Below are 22,774 nucleotides of genomic sequence, written 5' to 3' on the forward strand. Positions count from 1 at the left end.
TTTAGAGCGACAAAACACTTGAGATGTTTTATCCAGGTGAGCTTACAAGTGTGGGATCAATAGTCCAGAGGTGATCGCATGATCAAAAACGATAGGATCCGAGGAAGCTTTTAAGATGGGGTGATAGATTGCTATGATATTAGCTGTAAATAACATACATTATTACAGGCAAAATTTGTTAGTGGCGCAACGGTAAAGTTGCTGCCTCACAGCGCCAGGGACCTGGGTTCGATCCTGAGAACAGGTGCTGTCTGTGCGGAGTTTGAACCTTCTCACTGTGACCGCATGGGATTCCAGCTGGTGCTCCATTTTCCTCCAACATCACAAAGACGAATAGGCTTCTAGGTTAAACGGCCCTCTGTAAATTGCCTCTAGTGTGTAGGGAGTGGATGCGATAGTGAGATAACATAGAACTAGTGTCAACAGTAACATAGAACTAGTGTCAACAGTTTCCACAGACGTACAGGTTTGTAGATTAATATTTGGCTTCTGCAAAATTGCCCCTAGTGCGTAGAGCGCAGAACTAGTGTGAACAGATGATCGATGGTCAGTGTGGACTCAGTGGGCCGAAGGTCCAGTTTCCATGCTGTAAATCAAGAACTAAAACTAGAGCCATCTAATCAATTTCTTGGACACAGGCTTGGAGGTCGACCGTGCTATCTGTAAAGCAAATGGCATCATAAGGATCTTCACCTATTGCCGACAGGTCGGGTTTTTCACAGGGATTTGGGGTATTGATTTCAAAATACTTCAGGGTATGATATGCGGAAGGGCCTCCGTGGTTTAAGGGCCTGTTTAATCTCTTAAATCTTTCTTGTCGAAATCTAGAAAACAAAAGGAAAATAACTAATGTAACTACTGAACCGCATTTAATTTATTCATAGAGTCATAGAGTCATACAACATGGTAACAGGCCCTTCGGCTAAACATGCCCATCTACACTCTTCCTACTTGCCTGCTTTTGACCTATATCCCTCTAAACCTATCCTATCCATTTATCTATCCAAATGTTTCTTAAATGTTGTGAATGTACCTGCCTCAACTACCTCTGGCAGCTCGTTCCATATTGTGTTAAAAAAACAGAAAGGAAGAGGAAGTGGGGTGACATTGTTGGTTAATAGATTAATGCAATAGCAAAGAGAGACATTAGCTTGGATACTGTAGTATCGGTATGGGTAGAACTGCGAAATAGCCATGGGCAGAAAACGCTTGTTGGAGTTGCATACAGACCACCAAACGGCAGTAGGGAGGTTGGGGCTAGCATCAAGCAGGAAATTAAGGATGTGTGTAGCAAAGGTACAGCAGGTATCAAGGGTGACTTTAATCTACATCTAGATTGGACCAAATTGGTAGCAGCGCTGAGGAGGATAATTTCCTGTAATGTATACGGGATGGTTTTTTAAACCAATATGTAGAGGAACCGACTAGCGGGCAGGCCATCCTACATTGGATATTGTGAAATGAGGGAGTTAGTGGTCTTGTTGTGCAAAGCCCCTTGGGCAACAGTGACCATAATATGGTGGAATTCCGCATTAGGATGGAGAGTGACATGGTTAATTCAGAGACTAGTGTTCCTGAACATAAATAAAGGAGACTTTGCAGGTATGAGACGGGAATTGGCTGGGATAGACTGGCAAATTATACTTAATGGGTTGACAGTGGAGATGCAATGGCAAAGATTTAAATACCACATGGATGAACTCCAAAAATTGCTAACAAGGGAAATCAAGGATAGTGTTAAATCCAAGGAAGAGGTGTATAAATTGGCCCGTGGAAGCAGCAAATTGGAGGACTGGGAGAAAGTTAGAACTCAACAGAGGAGGACAAAGGGGTTAATTAAGAGGGGGGGGGGGGAAGAGCATGAAAGAAAGCTTGCGGGGAATATAAAAACTGACTGTAAAATCTTCTTTAGATATGTAAAAAGGAAAAGATTAGTGAAGACAAATGTAGCTCCCTTACAGTTAGAGACAGGTGAATTTATAATGGGAAACAAGGAAATGGCAGAACAATTAAACAAGTACTTTGGTTCTGTCTTCACTAAGGAAGACACAAACAATCTTCCAGAAATACTAGGAGACCAAGGATCTAGTGGGATGGAGGAACTGTAGGGAATTCACATTAGCCAGGAAATGGTGTTGACAAACTATCAGGACTAAAGGCAGATAAATCCACAAGGCCTGATGGTCTGCATCCCAGAGTACTCAAGGAGGTGGTCCTAGAAATTGTGGATGCATTGGTGATCATTTTCCAATGTTCTCTCGACTCTGGATCAGTTCCTGTGTACTGGAGGGTAGCCAATGTAACCACAATTTTTAAGAAAGGAATGAGAAAGAAAACAGGGAATTATACATTAGTTAGCATTACATCAGTACTGGGGAAGATGCTCGAGTCAATTATTAAAGATAATGTAATAGCAGCGCATTTGGAAAGCTATGACATTATGAAATGTGTCAGCTATGAAAGATCGGTCAAAGTCAGCATGGAGGGGAAATCATGCTTGACTAATATTCTGGAATTTTTTGAGGATGTAACAAGTAGAATGGATAAGGGGGAGCCAGTGGATGTGGTGTATCTGGACTTTCAAAAAGCCTTTGACAAGGTCCCACACAAGAGATTAGTGTGCAGAATTAGAGCACATGGTATTGAGGGGCACTGGGGGGGTGACATAGATAGAGAACTGGTCGGCAGAAAGGAAACAAAGAGTAGGAATTAAAGGGTTCTTTTCAGAATGGCAGGCAGTGACTAGTGAGGTGCTGCAAGGCTCAGTGCTGGGACCCCAGTTCTTTACAATATATATTAACGATTTTGACGAGGGAATTAAATGTAACATCTCCAAGTTTACTGATGACACAAAGATGGGTGGCAGTGTGAGCTGCGAGGAGGATGCTATGAGGCTGCAGGGTAAACATGCAGGTACAGCAGGCAGTGAAAAAAAACAATTGCATGTTGGCCTTCATTGCGAGAGGATTTGAATTTAGGAGCAAGGAGGTCCTACTGCAGTTGTACAGGGCCCTGGTGAGACCACACCTGGAGTAGTGTGTGCAATTTTTGTTTCCTAATTTGAGGAAGGATTATTTGCTATTGAGGGAGTGCAGTGTAGGTTCACCAGATTAAAGAATGGGTCGATTGGGCTTGGATTCACTGGAATTTAGAAGGATGAGAGATCTTATAGAAACATATAACATATTTAAAGGATTGTACAGGCTAGATGCAGGAAAAATATTCTCGATGTTTGGGGAGTCCAGAACCAGGGGTCACAGTTTAAGAATAAGGAGTAGACCATTTAGGACTGAGATGAGGAAAAAAATTTTCATCAGAGAGTTGTGAATCTGTGGAATTCTCTCCCACAGAAGGTGGTGGACGCCAATTCACTGGATGTTTTCAAGACGGAGTTAGATTTAGCTGTTAAGGGCTAAAGGAATCAAGAGATATGGGAAAAAAGCAGGAACGGGGTACAGATTTTAGGTGATCAGCCATGATCATATTGAATGGTGGTGCAGGCTCGAAGAGCCGAATGGACTGCTCCTGCACCTATTTTTCTGTTTCTACGTTTCTAAAAAGTTGCCCCTGAGGTTCCTTTTAAATCTTTCCCCCCATCACCTTGAACCTATGTCCTCTGGTTCTCAATACCCATACTCTGGATCTATCCATCCCATGATCTCGTGCACTAATTGTACACTTATCTGACCCGCAAACACTCGGCATACACTCGGACCCAACAAACACTCAGCATAGGAGCACCGCAAGGCTGTGTACTCTCTCCTCTCCTCTACTCTCTCTACACCAACGACTGCACCTACAGACACCTCTGTCAAGCTTCTCAAGTTTGCGGACGACACAACCCTGATTGGACTGATCAAGGATGGGGAGGAATCTGCCTCCAGACAGGAAGTGTCACAGCTGGCGTCCTGGTGCCATAGCAACAACCTAGAGCTCAATGCTCTTAAGACAGTGGAATTGATTGTAGACTTTAGGAGAGCTCCCCCTCCCCTCACCCCACTCACCATCAACAACACCACAGTCACATCTGTGGAGTCTTTTAAGTTCCTGGAAACCATCATCTCCAAGGACCTTAAGTGGGGGGCTACCATTGACTCTACAGTCAAAAAGGTACAACAGAGGATGTACTTCCTACGGCAGCTGAGGAAACACAATCTGCCACAGGCAATGATGGTCCAATTCTACACGGCCATCGTAGAGTCTGTTCTCACCTTCTCCATCATGGTCTGGTTTGGTTCAGCCACCAAGCACGACACCTGGAGGCTGCAGCGAATCGTCCGATCAGCAGAAAAGCTGCAACCTTCCCTCCATTGATGAACTGTACACTGCAAGGGCCAGGAAGCGAACAGGCAAGATCATCTCTGACCCCTCTCACCCTGGCCACAAACTCTTTGAATCACTGCCATTTGGAAGGCGACTCCGGACTGTCAAAGCTGCCACAGCCAGACATAAAAACAGTTTTTATCCACGAGTAGTTGCTCTACTCAACAGCCACAAATCTGTAGCCTCCCTTTGATCTGGTATTTTGATGGTTCACATGCTTGATCAATGGTGTTTTATCAGTAATGTTTTATTATTATTAATGTTTAGTGTTTTCTGAGTCATTCGTAACTGTCACTGTATGTCATGTTGTTACTTGTGGGTGGAGCACCAAGGCAAATTCCTTGTATGTGAATACTTGGCCAATAAACTTACTTACTTATTCACTAAATGTTTAAAAGACATTTGAACAGGTACATGGGTAGGAAAGGATTAGGGGGGTATGGGCCAAATGCAGGCAGGTGGGACTAGTGTAGATGGGGTATCTTAGTCAGTGTGGACAAGTTGGGGCCTGTTTCCATGTTGCATGACCCTGTGACTAGCTAATGAAAGAAATGGTCTTAGAGTCATGAACTCATACAGCAGGAAACAAACTTTTCAGCCCAACTTGCCCATTTTGACCAAGTTGCCACATTTACATTAGTCCCATCTGCCCGCTTTTGCCCCTTATACCTCTAAAGCCACAAAGTTGAATAAACCTAGCAGTTTTCCAACAAATGTTCCTAGTGTTTTTATAGACGTCACACCAGAAAATCTAGTCTAAAAATTTGCAATGAACCTACATTGGATTTTGGGGCAGCACAGGGGCGCAAGGAGCGGTATAGTGGCACATCGGTAGAGTTGCTGTTTTACAGCACTAGGGACCTGGGTTCGATTCTGACTACAGGTGCTGTCTGTACGGAGTTTGTACATTCTCTCTGTGACCTGCCTGGGTTTTCCCTGGGTGCTCCGGTTTCCTCCCACATTCCAAAGTCGTAAAGATTTGCAAGTTTAATTGGCTTCGGTAAAATTGTAAATTGTCCCCAGCATGTAGGATATTACTAGCGGTATCTGGTCAGCGCGGTCTCGGTAGGCCCAAGGGCCTGTTTCCATGCTGTATGTAAACTAAACTAAAGTTACATTTCTGATGGAAAATGGCAAACATTGAAAATGCACAAACACAGGCGAAAGTCGAATATCTCAAAACCAAAGGTATTACCTTTTCCCAAGGCTGTTCTGCGATGACATCTTTCTTATTTCTTCTTTGATATCTTCATCAGAAATGGTCACCTGTGGAGATTTGGGATGATGGTCCTAGGATATAGCACACAATAGGATTATTTAGCCCTATGTTGCCCTTTTGCTCTGGTTTAAATTCTCATAACAAACTAAATCCTTTACATTGACTTCTTGTTTTTGTGATGTCTCTGAATTTTAGACCAAATCGTTCATGTGTATTTTTAAGGAACAAGGTCAAATCATTGATATTAAAGGATCACTCTTTGACATTTCAATTCTAAAAACCATGAACCCAACACTGACTGAATTTCTGTGCAGTGAATTGAACCAATTTTACCCCAATCTCAGCACATTTCTATCTATTTATGTCAGGGAAGATTTGGGTGATTTTGTATCAGTGAATGGAAAATAGTAACAAATGAAGCAGGCCCTTCGGCCCAACTCATTCATGCCGACCAAGGTATCTACGTGAGATAGTCACATCTGCCCGCATTTGGCCCATATCCTTATGAAATATTTCTATCAATGTACAATTCTGTTCAATGTCTTTTAAATATTATATTAAATAGCATTTAAAAGACAGTTGGAGAGGTACATGGATAGGAAAGGTTTAGAGCGATATGGGCCAAACGCAGGCAGGTAGACTAGTGCAGATGGGGCAACTTAGTCGGCATGGGGACGCTGGGTGGAAGTGCCTGTTTCCATCCTGTATGACTGACTAATTCTACCTGCCTCTACAGCTTCTTGTGGCAGCTTGTTCCATACACCCACCACCATTGTCAAATGCCCTTTAAACCTTTCTTCTTTCTCCTTTGTTCTATGCACTTTATTTTTAGCTAAAAGACTGAGGCCATTCACCATACCAATGCACCTTGTGATTTTAATTTACAGATGCAGCAGGGAAATGAGCACAGTGGTCCTTAAAATACATACCAATCATCGATCGCCCATTCACACTAGTTCTATGTTATCCTACTTTCTCATCCACTCCCAACACACTGGCAGGGTAGTTAGTGTGTAGGGAGTGGATGAGAAAGTCATCAAAGTCGTTCAGGTTTGTATGTTAATTTGGTTGGAGTAACTCATCAGGTCATTAAAAAGCTGGAGTGACTCATCAGGTCAGGAGTTACTCCAGCTTTCTGGAGGAAAGGAAGAGGTGATATTTCAGTTCAATACCACAATCTGTTTCTTGTCTTCACTCTGGTGTAGGTAGAGTTGTTGCGTTACAGCGGTCTCTTCCTCCAGCACCGGGTGGATGGGCAAGCTGAGCGGATCGACCAGTATCTCGTAGGGGACCATTGGGTGGACCCACTTCGCTGGATTATAAATATCCCACGCTTGCGGCTGCCCAAAGGTACCTCAAAACAAATCAGGTAAACACACGTTAACCAGACGTCACGAGTACTTGAGAACGATTACAAGACTGCGGTATATTTTCAAAACAACAGATGAGTGAATGCACAAAGTGCTGGTGTAACTGAACGGGTCAGACAGCATCTCTGGTGAACATGGACAGGTGACCTTTCAGGTCAGGACCCTTCTTCAGACTGAATTATTACCTAATAGGCCATAATTAGGATATAAAGTATAATTCAGTCTAAATTATCGGGTCAGGACCCTTCTACAGACTGATTATGGTGATGGTGGGGGGAGGAAGGGAAGAAAGCTGGAAAGGAGGAGGGGTTGGGGCAAGGCGAGTGATAGGTGGATGCAGGTGAAAGGGTGGGGGGGGGGGGAGAGATGGATTCATTTCACTGCACATCTCGTATGTGTATGTGATGAATAAACTTGACTTGACGACTTGACTTGAGTTGCCATAGATCAAAACAGGTAAGATAAGGAGAGAACAAACTTGAAGAAGGGTCCCGACCCAAAACCTCACCTATCCATGTCTCCAGAGATGCTTCCTGGCCTGCTAAGTTATTCCAGCATGGTGCGTCTTTTTTTGGAGACAAACATCTTTAGTTCCTTGCTTCCACAGATGAATGAAGCCTTTTACTTTGGATTAGTTTGTAGACACAGAATGGAAACAGGCCAGGCACATGCCGCCAGGGTAGACAAGTTAGGCACTGCCTACCCCGACTAAAATTATAAAATGGTAATTATTAAATATAAGTAGTAAAGGCACCAGGAGAATTATGCCTACCCAAGAGATCGACCTCCTAGGTAGGCATAATTCTCCCGTGCCTTTCATCCTCAGTACTTGTAACACGTGAAAGATTGTGCAGCTCAGGTGCCGTTGACACTGCTTCAAGCCTTCACGACAAGGGGAGCTGAAGGCAGCTGAAATGCTGCCTTTGCACCATAGACTGCGTACAGCGCATGCACAGCAGCCTACTGCGCAAGCGCAGCGCAAGTTTCTTCCAAACATGGATTGCCATTATCTTACGAGTATCTTAAGAAACAAAGAGAGAAGAATGGAGTTTATGTACAAATAATGTGGTAAGTAAATTTCTTTGAGCTATATGGTTTAAAATACCATATTCCCCAGCAATGAAGTTGCTATTTATTACCCAAAACTAAGGCACGAAAATTTACCTGCGTCTTGGAGGCCGAAGGTTAAGTTGTTAGCCAAGAAAGATAGACTTGGCTATCCCTCAGTACAGGAATATCAAGAACGATGTTGCTGTACTGAGGCCAGGAAGCATCTCCTTATCTTACCTGTTTTGATTTACATCGGGGAGACTAAGCGTAGGTTGGGGCGATCGTTTCACCAAACACCTCCGCTCAGTCCGCAATAACCAACCTGACCTCCCGGTGGCTCAGCACTTCAACTCCCCCTCCCATTCCCAATCCGACCTCTCTGTCCTGGGTCTCCTCCATTGCCAGAGTGAGCAACTGCGGAAATTGGAGGAACAGCACCTCATATTCCGCCTGGGCAGCTTGCGTCCGGTTGGCATTAACATTGAATTCTCCCAATTTTGCTAGCCCTTACTGTCTCCTCCCCTTCCTTAACCCTTGAGCAGTCTCCTCCCACCCTCTTATCCGCCCGCCCTCGGGTTCCTCCTCCTCCCCTTTTCCTTCCTTCTCCACCCCCCCCCACCCCCCATCAGTCTGAAGAAGGGTTTCGGCCCGAAACGTTGCCTATTTCCTTCGCTCCATAGATGCTGCTGCACCCGCTGAGTTTCTCCAGCAATTATGTGTACCTTTGCTGTACTGAGGGCTAGCCAAGTCTATCCTTCATTGCCACCCGCCACCTCAGCGCCTTCTGCCGGCCCGTTCACCTCTGGCTGTGCTCTCCGTCTGAACATCTCTCACCTGCCGCTCATCAGCCTCCCTCATGTCAGCCGCTTCCTGCAAATCCTTAAATTCCGACCGCCGCTGGGAGCAGGACATGGCCTCACTTGCTGCGCTGGGTGACACTGCATGGCATTCACTGCCCAGTCCGTGTCTTTCAATGTAGACCAGACAGTGAGGGGACCAGCCCAAGAGTGGGTCAGCGGGCAATGGATAACAGGACAGCGGGCAGTGGACCTTACTCCCGTGTCAGCGCAATCAAGGGACCAATTGAGGTTACTCGCGCTGACACAGGAGTAAGCTTCACCACTGGGAAATACGGTACTTTATTAAGAGATATGGCTTTTGAAGACTTTATAAAAGTCGGCTGACAGCTTACGGAAAGGAGAACAATTTGTGCATGCGCGGTTTAACTTTTTTTTATTTTTTTTAAACACTCGACTGACTGCCTACCCTGAGTAATTACTCATGGCACCTGCCTGAAACAGGCCCATAGCCCACTGAATCCATGCCGACCATTGATGACCCATTCACATTAGTTCTATGTTATCTCAGTTTCTCATCCACTACCTACACACGAGGGGCAATTTTTATTGAGGCCAATTAACTTATTTTTTAACAGTCTAATTCCAGATAGGCTGGATGGAAATGTGAAAGACCAGAGGGCATAGCTTGTAAGTGAGAGGCAAAGTTTAAAGGAGATGTATGGTCCATTACGGGGACTGACCCCACTACGGTTGAAGGGATCTACAGGAGGCGCTGCCTCAAAAAGGCAGCCAGCATTATGAAGGACCCCATCAATGCTGGAGTAACTCAACGGGTCAGGCAGCAACTCTGTAAAAAAAGAAGAGATAATATTTTGGGTTGGAGCCCTTCTTCAGATTGAAAGTAGAGGTGCTGAGAGGGCGGTGTGGAAATAGACTGGAGACAAGACAAGGCCAGAATAATTCAGGGTCAGCAACAGATGATCTCAGGAAGAGTGGAGCCCATAATGGTCCATTGTTGGCTGGAGAAAGTGTGATAACAAGGGGGATAACAAGGATTAAAGATCGTTCGAGGGTCTCCAATGAGGTGGGACCACTCTAGTTGATGATAGGGTGGTTTAGTTGCCTGATAACAGCTGGGGGAAAAAATGTCCCAGAATCTGGAGGTGTGCGTTTTCACACGATAAGACCGACATTAAGCAAGATTGTCTTTTTGTTATTGTGCTAGTAATTACCAATTAATTCTCCATCCGTGTTCCAGAGTCGTACCGTTCCTTCAAAGGAAGAGGTCACCATCAGATTTTGTTCTTCTATCAGTTCCATGCTGAAACAGAAAATTAAATATAATAATTGTTGTTAAGCGAAATAGAAATAAAACAAAGAGGAAATAGAAGCTTTCAGAACAAAGCAGATTACACTCTACGTACGTACCAAGTGACACTGGTAACATGGGCTCTCCAGTAGTTAACAACTATAACACAGTGAAAGAGACTCGGTTAGTGCTAATAAATCAGTTATTTGCCACCCTTTTCCCTCATTACATAATGCTATTATAACATAAAACTGTGCGCCACGGGAACAGGCCCTTGGGCCCACAATGTCCGTGCCGAACATGATGCCAAGATGATCCTTTTTCTTCTGCCTGAATGTGATCCATAACATTCCATTTTGCTTATTCCAAATCAGTCTGCTACCCTCCATTAGATCATACAACTCAGGACAGGTACTATTGCAACTTTTAAGAAACATTTAGACAGGTACGTGACAGGTACATTGGATGTGGAGAGGATGTTTCCACTAGTGGGAGGGTCTAGGATCAGAGGCCATAGCGTCTGAATAAATGGACATTCCTTTAGAAAGATGAGGAAGAATGTATTTAGCGAGAGGGTGGCGAATCTGGAATTCATTGCCACATAAGGCTGTGGAGGCCAAGTCAATCGATATTTTTAAGGTGGAGATTGATAGATTGTGGATTAGTACAGGTGTCGGGGGTTATGGGGAGAATGCAGGAGAATGGGATTGAGAGGGAAAGATAGACCAGCCATGAATGAATGGAGGAGTAGACTTGATGGGCCGAATGGCCCAATTCTGCTCCTAGAACTTATGAATTTATGAATGTTAAAGATGAGGAGATCAGCTTTGATCGGTCTCTTGGTGTACACTAGTTTTAATAAATCGCCCATTAATGCGAAGCGTGAACAGCAACTCGGCGTGGCCTTTTTATTCCGCTGCTACTCAAATGCTTACGTTTTGCAGCTTCAGCCTCTGGCCCATGAACAGCGTAGTCCTTGATGCCGTAAACACAGACATAACCAACATCATCCGCTGTGTAAAGTAAGGAGTCATTGGTCGACGAACCCAGGCTGGTCAACTGAGACTTCACCCTAGACTACAAACACAGAAAGGTGTTATTATTCCACCACCGATTTTCCGGCAACTGGTGTGTTCGGCACTTCATTTAATCCAGACAAATTAAACAGGGAGAACACGCAAACTCCACACAGAAAGGGTTCCGACCCAAACATCACCTATTCCTTTTCTCCAGCATTTTGTGTCTATCTTCGGTGTAAACCAGCATCTGCAGTTCCTTCCTATACATGCCATCTCAAGCCAGATAGAGTAAAGATGTCATAGAGTTGTACATCTCAGAAACTGGTCCTTTGGTCCACCTTGTCCATGCTGACCAAGTCGGTATACTGGCCCAGGCTCATTTCATTGTACATTATATGTTCTGTTCTCCTCAGCAGTTACTGATACAGTTACAAATGGACACAATTCAAGGATTATGAATAAAAACCTTAAATTAAACTAATTATATCAAAAATGAATTGCAGTGACTCCTTCCAAAACACTTGCCAGCGCTAAGCAGAAAAATTAAATGCACAAAATGCCAATTATAAAAAGAGAAATAAATCTACATTGCTAACCATTTACACATCCTACAAAATCCTGTACCGCTCACCTTAAACATATGCCCTCTTGTTTTTGATTCCCCTACTCCGGGTAAAAGACTCTGTGCATTCACCCTATCTATTCCGCTCATGATCTTATACATCTCTATAAGATCCTCCTGCACTCCAAGAAATAAAGTCCTATCCTGGTCAACCTCTCCTTATAGCTCTGGCCCTCGAATCTGGGCAACATCCCTGTAAATCTTCTCTGCACCCCATTCCAGGTTAACAACATCTTTCCTATAACAGGGTGATCAAAACTGAACACAATACTCCAAAGTGGACTCACGAACGTCTTGTGCAACGCAACTGTAATATAATGTCCCAACATGTATACTCAATGCCCTCACTGACAGAGGAATACAGAGATGAATAAAGTAAATGTACAGTTTTAGTTATATTGAGTTATGGAACTGAATGTTATACATGGGAATAATTTTAATTAAATTAGTTTAGTTAATTGTCACATGTACTGAGGTACAGTGAAAAGCTTTTGTTATGTGTTATCCAGTCAGCAGAAAGACAATACAGGTGCACAACCTTTTATCCGGTGTTCCAGAAACCGAAAAGCTCCGAAAACCGGCCATTTTTTCCAGATGTCGTCTGCGCACCAAAGCTCGCGTTTGGCGCCAAACTTGACCCAAAACGACCCACGGTCAACCCAGGTCTGTACTACTGTAGCGGCTGCCTCCTCCCAGGTCTGTACTACTGTAGCGGCTGCCTCCTCCCTGGAGACCGGGAGACGCTTAAACGTGCAGTAAGCTCCGCAGCGCTGTGGCCGTTGGGGCTGCGGGCGGCGCCAGTTGTAGCTCCGACCCCGGCAATACCCCTGGCTGCGAGGCGCTCCAAATCCAGCGCGGGCGCGGCCGGACGCCCCAGCTCCCAAATGTCTTCGCAGCGCACCAGCGGGGTGCGGGCAATGCCTTACCGGGGGTGCGGCAAGCTCCGGAGCGCTGTGGGGACACACAAATCGCGGAAAAGTCGCTGGATTTGGAGCCCGAAGGGGTGTTGGGGGTTGGAGGACCGACCGCCGCCCGGGGGACGGAGCCCCCAACTCCGGTCTCCAAATCCAGCGACGGGAATGTTGGAAGAAGGCGGCCACAGCGCTCCGGAGCTTGCCGCACGGCGACCCGGTAAGGCATTGCCCGCTCCCCGCTGGTATCCCAGCGACTCCCGACATTCCCGGAGCTGGGACGTCCGACCGCGGGCCGCGCTGGATTTGGAGCGCCTCGCAGCCAGGGGTAGAGTTGCCGGGGTCGGAGCTCCAACCGGCGCCGCCCGCGGCCGGACGGAGCCCCCAGCTCCGCGAGGTTGGGAGTCGCCGACCAGGTAGGGACTAAGAATTAAAGTTTCCCCCTTCACCCCGACTCCACCACCACCACATAAAACCCCTCCAAACTAACTAACTAACATTTATGCAATGAGTCTCCCGGTCACCCGGGAGGAGGCAGCAGCTCCAGACTTTTCAAGCCGCCCGCGCTACCTACCTAATCTACGCTAAAAATCTTCCATTCTGAAATCCGAAAATGTCCGAAATCCGACAAGTGTCTGGTCCCAAGGCTTTCGGATAAAAGGTTGTGCACCTGTACATGATTAGATACATGATAAAGGAACAATGTTTAGTGCTAGGTTAAGCCAGCAAAGTCTGATCAAGGATAGTTTGAGGGTCACCAAAGAAGTAGCTAATAGTTCAGCACTGCTCTCTGATTGTGGTAGGATGATTCAGTTGCCTGATAACAGCTGTGAAGAAACTGTCCCTGAAACTGGAAGTGTGCGTTTTCACACTTATATAACTTATGCCTGATAGCAGAATCGGGAGTAACCAGGGTGCGCTTGTCCTTGATTATGCTGCTAGCTTTGCCGAGGCAGCATGGAGTATATATGGAGTCAATAGAAGGGTGGTTGGTTTGTGTGATGGTCTGGGCTGCGTCCACAATTTGCTGCAATTTATTGCGGTCTTGGAGCTGTTCCCAAACCATGCTGTGATACAGCCTGATAAAATGCTATCTGTAGAAGTTGGTGAGAGTTGTTGGGGACATGCCGAACTTCCTAAGTTGGGTTGAATTGGGTTTCTTTCATTAACTGTAAATCAGTGGTTATAATATTGCGTGCCACATGTATAAAGACGCAGAGACGTTGACACTAATGTCTCCTGCAACTTGTCTGAAGTAGTCCAACATCCAAGTGTGGCTTCACCAACATTTTGTATAACTGTAACATAACATTCCAACTTCTATACTCAATACCCTGACTGATGAAGATCAAGGTAATGAAAGCCATTGGAATGAAGTATTTGTTCATTCAAAATATCATACAGAGATTGACATTGTTTCTTATATATAATAGAATAAAAGAATAGATTAGGTAAACACACAGTCTTTTGCTTAGGGTAGGGGACTCAGGAACCAGAGGACAGTTTAAGGTGAGGGGGGCAAGATTTAATAGGAACCTGAGGGGTAACCTTTTTTTTACAGTAAAGGGTGGGTGGGTGTATGGAACGAGCTGTCGGAGGAGGTAGTTGAGGCAGGTACTATCACAACTTTTAAGAAACATTTAGGCAGATACATGGATAGGACAGGTTTAGTGGGATCTGGGCCAAACACGGGCAGGTGGGGCCAGTGCAGACGGAGCATGGTGGTCAGCATGGGCAAGTTGAGCCGAAGGACCCGTTTTCATGCCAGTATTGCTCTATTTGGCTCTATTATCTGCAAGAATCAAAGGGCATTTCAACTCTTTATTGTAATGCATGCATCTTTTCTTTGCGCATTGCTAAGACCTTGATGTTGTGTAATATAACATAACTCACAGCAGGAAAAGCAGCATAGAGCTGTCCACCATTCAACAGGCTCCAGAATACAAGTGAACCTGTAAAAATCAAAAATAAATTCATGTTAAAAACAAATTGAAATGACAGGAAGCTCTAATTCCACTGAAAAGGAGCAGCACAGTGGCGAAACGGTAGAGTTGCTGCCTTAGAGTGCCAGAGCCCTGGGTTCAATCCTGACTAAGGGTGCTGTCTGTATGGAGTTTGTACATTCTCCCTATGACCACATGGGTTTTCTCCGGATGCTCCAGTTTCCACCCGCACTCCAAAGATGTAAAGGTTGGTAGGTTAACTGACTTCCTTAAATTGCCCCTAGTGTGTAGGATGCAGATGCGAAACTAGGATAACATAGAACTAGTGTATGGGAGATCACTGGTCAGTGTGGATGGTGGACCGAAGGGGCTATTTCCATGCTGTATCTCCCCAACTAAAATTAAAATTAAACAAGCCGTCTGCTACAACAGGTATCATCAATGAGGAGAGGATGGAAAAAAATTGGAGGGTATGAGGAGAGGTTGGACAAACTTGGATAGTTTTCACTGGAGCATCGAAGGTTGAGGGGAAACCCGATAGAAATATACAAAATTTTACTTCGGAGTCACGTGAAGACCCCGCCAGCACGCATGCGCGACATAGCGAATCACGCAGTGCAACAGCGACGGACGGGAGCACGAGCTCTCCCACAACAAGTTTAAAAACGGGACCTCCAGGTAAGTAAACTTACTCTGAGGTCGTATTTTGGAACCCTTGTTCTGCTTTACCTTACAGAAACATGAACAAGGGAAAACAAACAAAGAAGCAGGAGGGTTCCAGCAGTAGGGGGGCGATCCGCGACACCTGGACCGCACTCGCTGCGGTCCACAGTCACCGACGAAAGCTCTGTACAGCCAATCCCAGCGCCGCTAGCTACAGCTCGAACAACCGCAGCGGGCTGGAGGCAAGGCTAAACAAAAGTCAGTCCGGCCGGTTCTCTCTGATGAGTCCGGTCCGGAAGACTCACCGCCCGAGAGGGGCAGAGGTGACCGTTTGGGCCGCATGGAACGGCTCATGGAGCAAATGATCCAGCGGGACTTGTTCAGGGAGATGGGGCAAGCCTGCCAAGGGAGTGCAAGCACTCCCGCTACAGTGCATCACCAAGCACTGGCCATCGCATCACCCTCAGCAGAGGGGAGCATTGGCGACCAGTACTGGGCTGGTCAAGAACAGGGGTCAGTGGCTGAAGAACACGATAGCATGCTGGGGGTACAGGAACAGGAAGAGCTGCTGGGAGTGGTGAACCGCTACGCTGCAACACCGCAAGCGGGACAGCCTTTACAGCCCAAACTGGTGGCTAGCATTGACTACCTGTCCTTCAATCCACTCCAAGAACAGGTAGTCAATGAGGCGATGGAACTATACATGCCTCCAGAAAACTGTATATCGCTCAATGTACCAGCTGTCAACAACCAAATCTGGGGGTACATTGGGCTTGGTATCCGAATCCAAGAACTCAAACTACAGAAAATACTGAAGCTCCTGACGTCGGCAATAACCTCATACGCTCGTTCCGTGGATGGTGTCGACATGACAAACAATCAATAGGACATCCTGGCTCTGCTGTGTACCACACAGTATGAAATAAATAATCTCCGGAAAGAAGCCATAAGACCTGCCCTCAACCCCAAATTCGCAGGACTGTGCAAAACGCCGACCTTGCAGCCACAAATCCTGCTATTTGGCAAAGATCTCCCAAAACAAGTGAAAGATCTGGACGAAGAGTCCAAAGCATTTGGCCTCATGAGGGCAGGCCCCGGAACGAGCAAGACCACGCAACCCAGACGGCAGTACCCCTACACATCCACCAGTAGGCGTCTATAGCATGGTACTGGTGAAAGCTCGGGGCCCGCATATCATTCCCGGAAGTCTTTTTTAGGACAGGGCCCAGAGCGGACCCCATGGAAGATGCGCCACCCCCACACAGCACCACCTCGACAGACACAGAACCGCAAGCCCAAGAAATGAATATTCTACCAGTAACAATGGAGGTAGGTGGATCTGGTTCCTTCCAGAACATAAAAGGTGCAGGGCCCTTACTAACAGGAGGGAGGTTACACCTGTTTTTGGAAGCATGGAGGACTATCACTCTTGACAATTATATACTACAAAGTATTCAAGGATACAAAATTGAATTTATTCAAGAAAGTATGCCACTAGTTCAGCATGCACCCCACAGGGAATTTACCCTCTCACAAAAAGAAAAATGCGAGGGACAAGCAGAACTGGTGAGACTACATACAAAGGGGATCATAGAAAAATCAAAACATGACCCTTTGGAATTTGTATCAAATATCTTTACTAAAACTAAAAAAGATGGTGGATGCCACATCATCATTGACTTAACACCATTGAATACTTTTGTCAAGTATATACATTTCAAAATGGAAACATTTGTTACTGTCAAACAATTGATTTCCAAAGGATACTTTATGGCATGCATCGATTTAAAAGATGCATACTACTCAGTGCCCATTCATAAGGATCATCGTAGATACCTAAAGTTTAACTGGATGGGGCAACTATGGCAGTATAAATCGTTGCCTAATGGGCTAACATCAGCCCCAAGACTGTTTACCAAGATATTAAAACCAGCCCTGGCAATACTAAGAAAACAAAAACATATTGTCATGGCATATCTTGATGATATTTTGATAATAGGCAAAACCCTGGAATTAGCTAATTCAGCAGTATTAGCTACTAAACATTTATTTGAAACGTTGGGATTTGTCATACATCCAGATAAATCTAAGTTGATGCCATCCACAACAATGGACTATCTGGGATTCACAATTAACTCAGTCCACATGTCTGTAACATTGCCAAAAGAAAAAGCAGCAGAATTGGCACAAGCCTGCAACAAATTAATGATTGCCAATCAACCAACTATTCGACGTGGCAAGAGTAATTGGGAAATCAGTAGCAGCATTCCAGCTGCCCAACTTGGACCTTTGCATTACCAGAACTTACAAAGAGCAAAGGTGCAAGCGTTAAAACAACATGCAGGTCATTTTGACCGAACCATGAAATTATCAACCAAAGCAATATCAGAGTTACAATGGTGGAAAGAGAACATTTGGCATAGTTCCAGTCCCATCATTATCAATAATCCATCATTCACGATACAAACGGATGCTAGTGCTCAAGGCTGGGTATAAACTATTTGGAAATGTTGGGTGTGTTTTATGGTTTAAAAGCTTACTGTTCAACTATGCACCATTTGCATGTCCACTTACAAATTGACAATACCACAGTGGTGGCCTATATTAATCATATGGGCGGGATAAAATCGATATCATGTGATAATCTGGTCAACACAATCTGGCAATGGTGTGTCGACAGACATATTTGGCTATCAGCAACTTACCTACCAGGTAAGCTAAATACAGTGGCAGACACCAGGTCACGCAAATTCAATGACAACACCGAATGGATGTTAAACCCCAAAACATTTGCTGAAATTACAAAGCAATATGGACACCAGATATCGATCTCTTTGCATCCCGACTGAATCACCAGGTATCAACATATGTCGCCTGGGAACCAGACCCCGAGGCAATGGCGATGGACGCATTCTCGCTAAATTGGAAAAATATATATTTCTATGCCTTTCCCCCCCTTCTGCCTCATCAGTCGGGTACTACGCAAAATACAGATGGGCTCTGCTTCAGGTATTTTGGTAGTACCCGACTGGCCTACACAGCCATGGTTCCCAGTGGTCCTTGACATGGTCACAGAACCACCCATGACCATCCCCAGCAGACCAGACCTATTGATCCACCCTGTCACAGGCAATTGTCACCCATGCCATGACAGAATAAACCTGTTGGGTTGCAGATTTTAAAAAGACCATTATTGGACCTGGGTTTGTCAAATAGGACCATGGACATGATGACAGCATCTCACCGACTTTCCACCAAGAAACAATATCTCTCCAGCATCAGAAAATGGGAAATGTACTGTTCAAGAACAGGGACAACATACAACACAGCAACCATAACAAACGTACTGTAGTTCCTGACCAGCCTTCACCACGATGAAGGTCTAAGCTATAGTACAATCAATTGTGCTAGGAGTGCACTGTCAGCCTATTTGGGGCAGGCACCAGGACAACAGTCCATAAGATCTCATCCGCTGGTGGCCAAATTAATGAAAGGCATCTACAATACCAACCCCCCCTAGACCTAGGTACACCCAAATCTGGGATGTCAGTGTCGTCCTGACATACCTAAGGAGATGGACACCAGCCAGATCCCTCGCTCTGGAACAGCTTACGCTAAAAAACGGCTATGCTGATGGCTTTGGTCTCAGCCAAAGGGTCCAGTCCCTTCACCTACTCAGACTGGACAACATGGTCATAACATCTGACCAAGTAACTTTTACTATCCAGGAGCTGGTAAAACAGAGCAGACCAGGAACTTCAGGACTAATTATGGAATTCTGGGCGTACCCACCTGACCCCCGTTTATGTGTCATGATACATCTACTACAGTACCTCAACACAACCAAAGATTCCCAAGGGAGAGAAAAGGCACTATGGGTCAGCCACAAAAAAACACATGGTCGGGTGTCGGTTCAAACCATCTCTAGATGGCTCAAACAGGTATTGGGAGCTGCTGGGGTGGATACTGATACATACATTTCACTCCACCAGGGCAGCATCTACATCGGCGGCTAAGAAAATGGACGTACCATTGGACCACATCCTGGCAACAGCGGGATGGTCCACAGAAAGAACTTTTCAAACGTTCTACAATAAGCCGATTATAAAACTGGTGTCATTTGCAGAGAGCATTTTAGACTCTGTAAATATATAATTTAAGCCCGGGGGAGCATTATTTTGTTTTATTATTGTGTTAAAATAAATATTGTTATTGTTTTAAACCAGATTCATGTTTAATTACGATAACATACTTCCTCCCTTGGATGACTTTGGCAGTGAGTGAAGCATGGACTGTTCCACGGTTTGAAATCACAGAGCTTTAAAATCTTCACGTAGTCACTCACGTGACTCCGAAGTAAAATAGTAAGATTAAACGAGCTTACCAGTTTGAAGTTTGATCTTTATTTTATGAGGAGTTACGATGAGGGATTACGTGCCCTCCGCTCCCACCCTCAATTATAAAGGTCAACTGGTATTAGTTCTCCTTATCTTTACTATGTTTATTTCAATTACTGTGTTTTCCTGTGATTCCACACCGCTGCTTTGAAGAATGTCGTGCATGCGTGCTGGAGGGGTCTTCATGTAAACCCTCCTCGTAACTCCTCATAAAATAAAGATCAAACTTCAAACTGGTAAGTTCTCGTTTAATCTTACTATCATGAGAGGCATAGTTAGGGTCGACAGTCAGAACCTCTTAGAATGGAAATGTCAAAGACTAGAGGGCATAGCTTTTAGGTGAGAGGGGAAATTTTTAAAGGAGATGAGTTGGGCAATTTGTTTGCATTGAGAGCGGCGAGTGCTTGCAACGCACTGACAAGTGGACGTGGCCCAATACAGAAAGTCAAGAAGGGACCCAACCCAAATCATCGTATGTCCATTCCCTCCACAGATGCTGCTTGATCCACAAGTTTCCAGCATCCGCAATTCTTTGAGTCACCATAAAATAATCTCCTTCCTGACACTGGGTTGAAGAGGGTTTATATCTGAATCTACTTATTGCATCAATCCAGATGCTGACAGGTCTGTACATTACCAACACATTCAGCTATTGTTTCAGAATTTTATCAGTTTCACATTTGTCTTTGTATTTTTAAATTGAACCTTCAACTTACCTTGGGGACCAGTTGTAACCAGGGATGCTCCTAATTCAATCTTCAGTGCTCGACTTTTCAAGAATATAACTTTACTTACACTTTTATCTATTACTGTAGTGAGAACATTGAAAAGTAATAATAATTAGAAAATCAACAAAAATTAAAATAGGAATAAAATGTGATTTAATGTAGTGGTACCAATAAATAATTGTCATTTTTCTTTAATCTTGCCCTCGTCTTTTTAGTTTTAGTGTAGTTTAGAAACACAGCGTGGAAACAGACCCTTCCATGCTGACCAGTGTTCACCCTTACACTGGTTCTATCCCACACACTATGGCGGGACTGTCATATGTTGATAGAATGGAGCGACTGGGCTTGTATACTCTGGAATTTAAAAGGATGAGAGGGGATCTTATTAAAACATATAAGATTATTAAGGGTTTGGACACGCTAGAGGCAGGAACATGTTCCTGATGTTGGGGGAGTCCAGAACCAGTGGCCACAGTTTAAGAATAAGGGGTAAGCCAGTTAGAACAGAGATGAGGAAAACCTTTTAACACAGAGAGTTGTGAATCTGTAGAATTCTCTGCCTCAGAAAGCATTCTCTGCTTTCAAGAGAGAGTTAGATAGAGCTCTTAAAGATAGTAGAGTCAGGGGATATGGGGAAAGGCAGGAACGGGGTACTGATTGAGGATGATCAGCCATGATCACAGCGAATGGCGGTGCTGGCCCGAGGGGCCGAATGGCCTACTCCTGCACCTATTGTCTATTGACAATATACAATTTACCGAAGCAAATTAATTTACAAATCTACATGTCTTTGTGTTGTGGGAGGAAACCAAAGCACCCGGAGAAAACCCACGCAGTCACAGAGAAAAACGTACAAATTCCATACAGCCAGCATCTGCAGTCGGGATCAAACCAAAGTATCTGGTGCTGTGAGGCAGAAACTCTACCGCTGAGTCACTGTGCCGCCCTAAAACATTAACTTTGGAATATTAATTTCTGAATGAGGTCATCAACATCAATGACTAAAAAAAAAATTAACATGTAACATTCATTTTTCTTCAAAGCTTAGATGGGCCAATTAGGTCGGCATGGACAAGTTGGACTGATGGGCCTGTTTCTATGCCATATGACTCTGACTCTAAATACCGTCACCTCTATTAAAGGACAGTACAATGGCACAGCGGTAGAGCTGCTGCCTCCCAGAGACCCAGTTTTGATCCTGACCTCAGGTGCTGTCTGAGTGGAGTTTGCACGTTCTCCCTGTGACCTTGTGGGTTTTCTCCAGATGCTCCGGTTTGCTTCCATATCCCAAAGACATGCCGGTTTGTAGGTTAACTGCTTGTAAATTGTCCCTCGTGTGTAGGTTAGAACTAGTGTACGGTTGATCGCTAGTGGGGCAGACTCTGTGGGCTGAAGGGCCTGTTTCCACTCAGTATCTCTAAACTAAGGGATAATTGCAAAATGCCGACCCACAATCCTGTCATCATACCTCTTCCCTCTCCACACACGCGATTTGACGGGTTGTGTAGATGGCAACAAATGTGACCAGAGATCATATTCCATACAATAGTTTCTCCATCGTAGCTAGATGTTGCCAGAAGAGTTGGAGGGCACTGAGCGATGCATAGAATATCATCTTTGTGCCCCCATTTCTAGGAAGAGACGCACATGTTACAATTACTTAAGGAACAATGAACTGCAGAAGTTGGAGTAACTCAACGGGTCAGGCAGCATCTCTGGAGAAAAGAAATAGGCGAGTCTAAAGAAGGGTCTCGACCCAAAATGTCACCTATTCCTTTTCTCCAGAGATGCTGCACGACCCGTTGAGTTACACCAGCATTTTGTTTCTATCTTTGGTGTAAACCAACATCTAAATTTCCTTCTTACACAAGGAACTGCAGTTGCTCGTTTACAAAAAAAAAAGTCACAGAGTGCTTGAGTAATCTCAGCATCACTGGAAAACCTGGATAGGTGACGTTTCAGATCAGGACTCTTCTTCAGACTGAACTCTGCATTAATAGGCCATAATTCAGACATAATGGGATATAATTCAGTCTGAATGATTGAATTACTTCAATATTGAAGTGTACACAATAGTATACATATAATTTATTGTATACTTACCCGTATATACTATACTTGTATCCCATGTTAAACTATACAATGTTGAGTATTCAATAATTATTATGCCCCATTTTTGTGTTATAATGTGAATGCATCTTTTGCACTACAATTTAAAAAGCTGTAACAATGGCAGTGTTTTTATGTGGAGATACAAGGAACTGCAGATGCTGGTTTACAAAAAAAAGCACAACAATGCTGGAGTAACTCAGCTGGTCAGGCAGCACCTATGTAGAACAGGGATAGGTGACATTTCAGGTCGGGATTTTTTTCAGACTGATTGTGGTGGGGTGGGGAGATAGAGAAGGGAGGAAGAGGAG

General features: G+C 44.7%; 1 protein-coding gene across 2 annotated transcripts in view; it reads right to left on the reverse strand.

Moving 5' to 3' along the window:
* Positions 1-432: 432 nt before the first annotated feature.
* Positions 433-22,774, reverse strand: part of wdr95 (WD40 repeat domain 95) — a 74,609-nt gene continuing 52,267 nt past the window's right edge. For both annotated transcript variants that reach the window (XM_055636870.1, XM_055636869.1), the window contains 9 exons: positions 21,823-21,985; positions 20,343-20,435; positions 14,517-14,575; positions 11,007-11,148; positions 10,191-10,230; positions 9,995-10,083; positions 6,715-6,896; positions 5,519-5,613; positions 433-824 (listed from right to left, as the gene is read on the reverse strand). In XM_055636870.1, the coding sequence (XP_055492845.1) occupies positions 617-824; positions 5,519-5,613; positions 6,715-6,896; positions 9,995-10,083; positions 10,191-10,230; positions 11,007-11,148; positions 14,517-14,575; positions 20,343-20,435; positions 21,823-21,985 (1,071 nt within the window). In that variant the 3' untranslated portion in view covers positions 433-616. The remainder of the gene's footprint in view (positions 825-5,518; positions 5,614-6,714; positions 6,897-9,994; positions 10,084-10,190; positions 10,231-11,006; positions 11,149-14,516; positions 14,576-20,342; positions 20,436-21,822; positions 21,986-22,774) is intronic.

Source organism: Leucoraja erinacea, chromosome 6 (genome assembly GCF_028641065.1).
Source record: "Leucoraja erinacea ecotype New England chromosome 6, Leri_hhj_1, whole genome shotgun sequence".
Lineage (NCBI taxonomy): Eukaryota > Metazoa > Chordata > Chondrichthyes > Rajiformes > Rajidae > Leucoraja > Leucoraja erinaceus.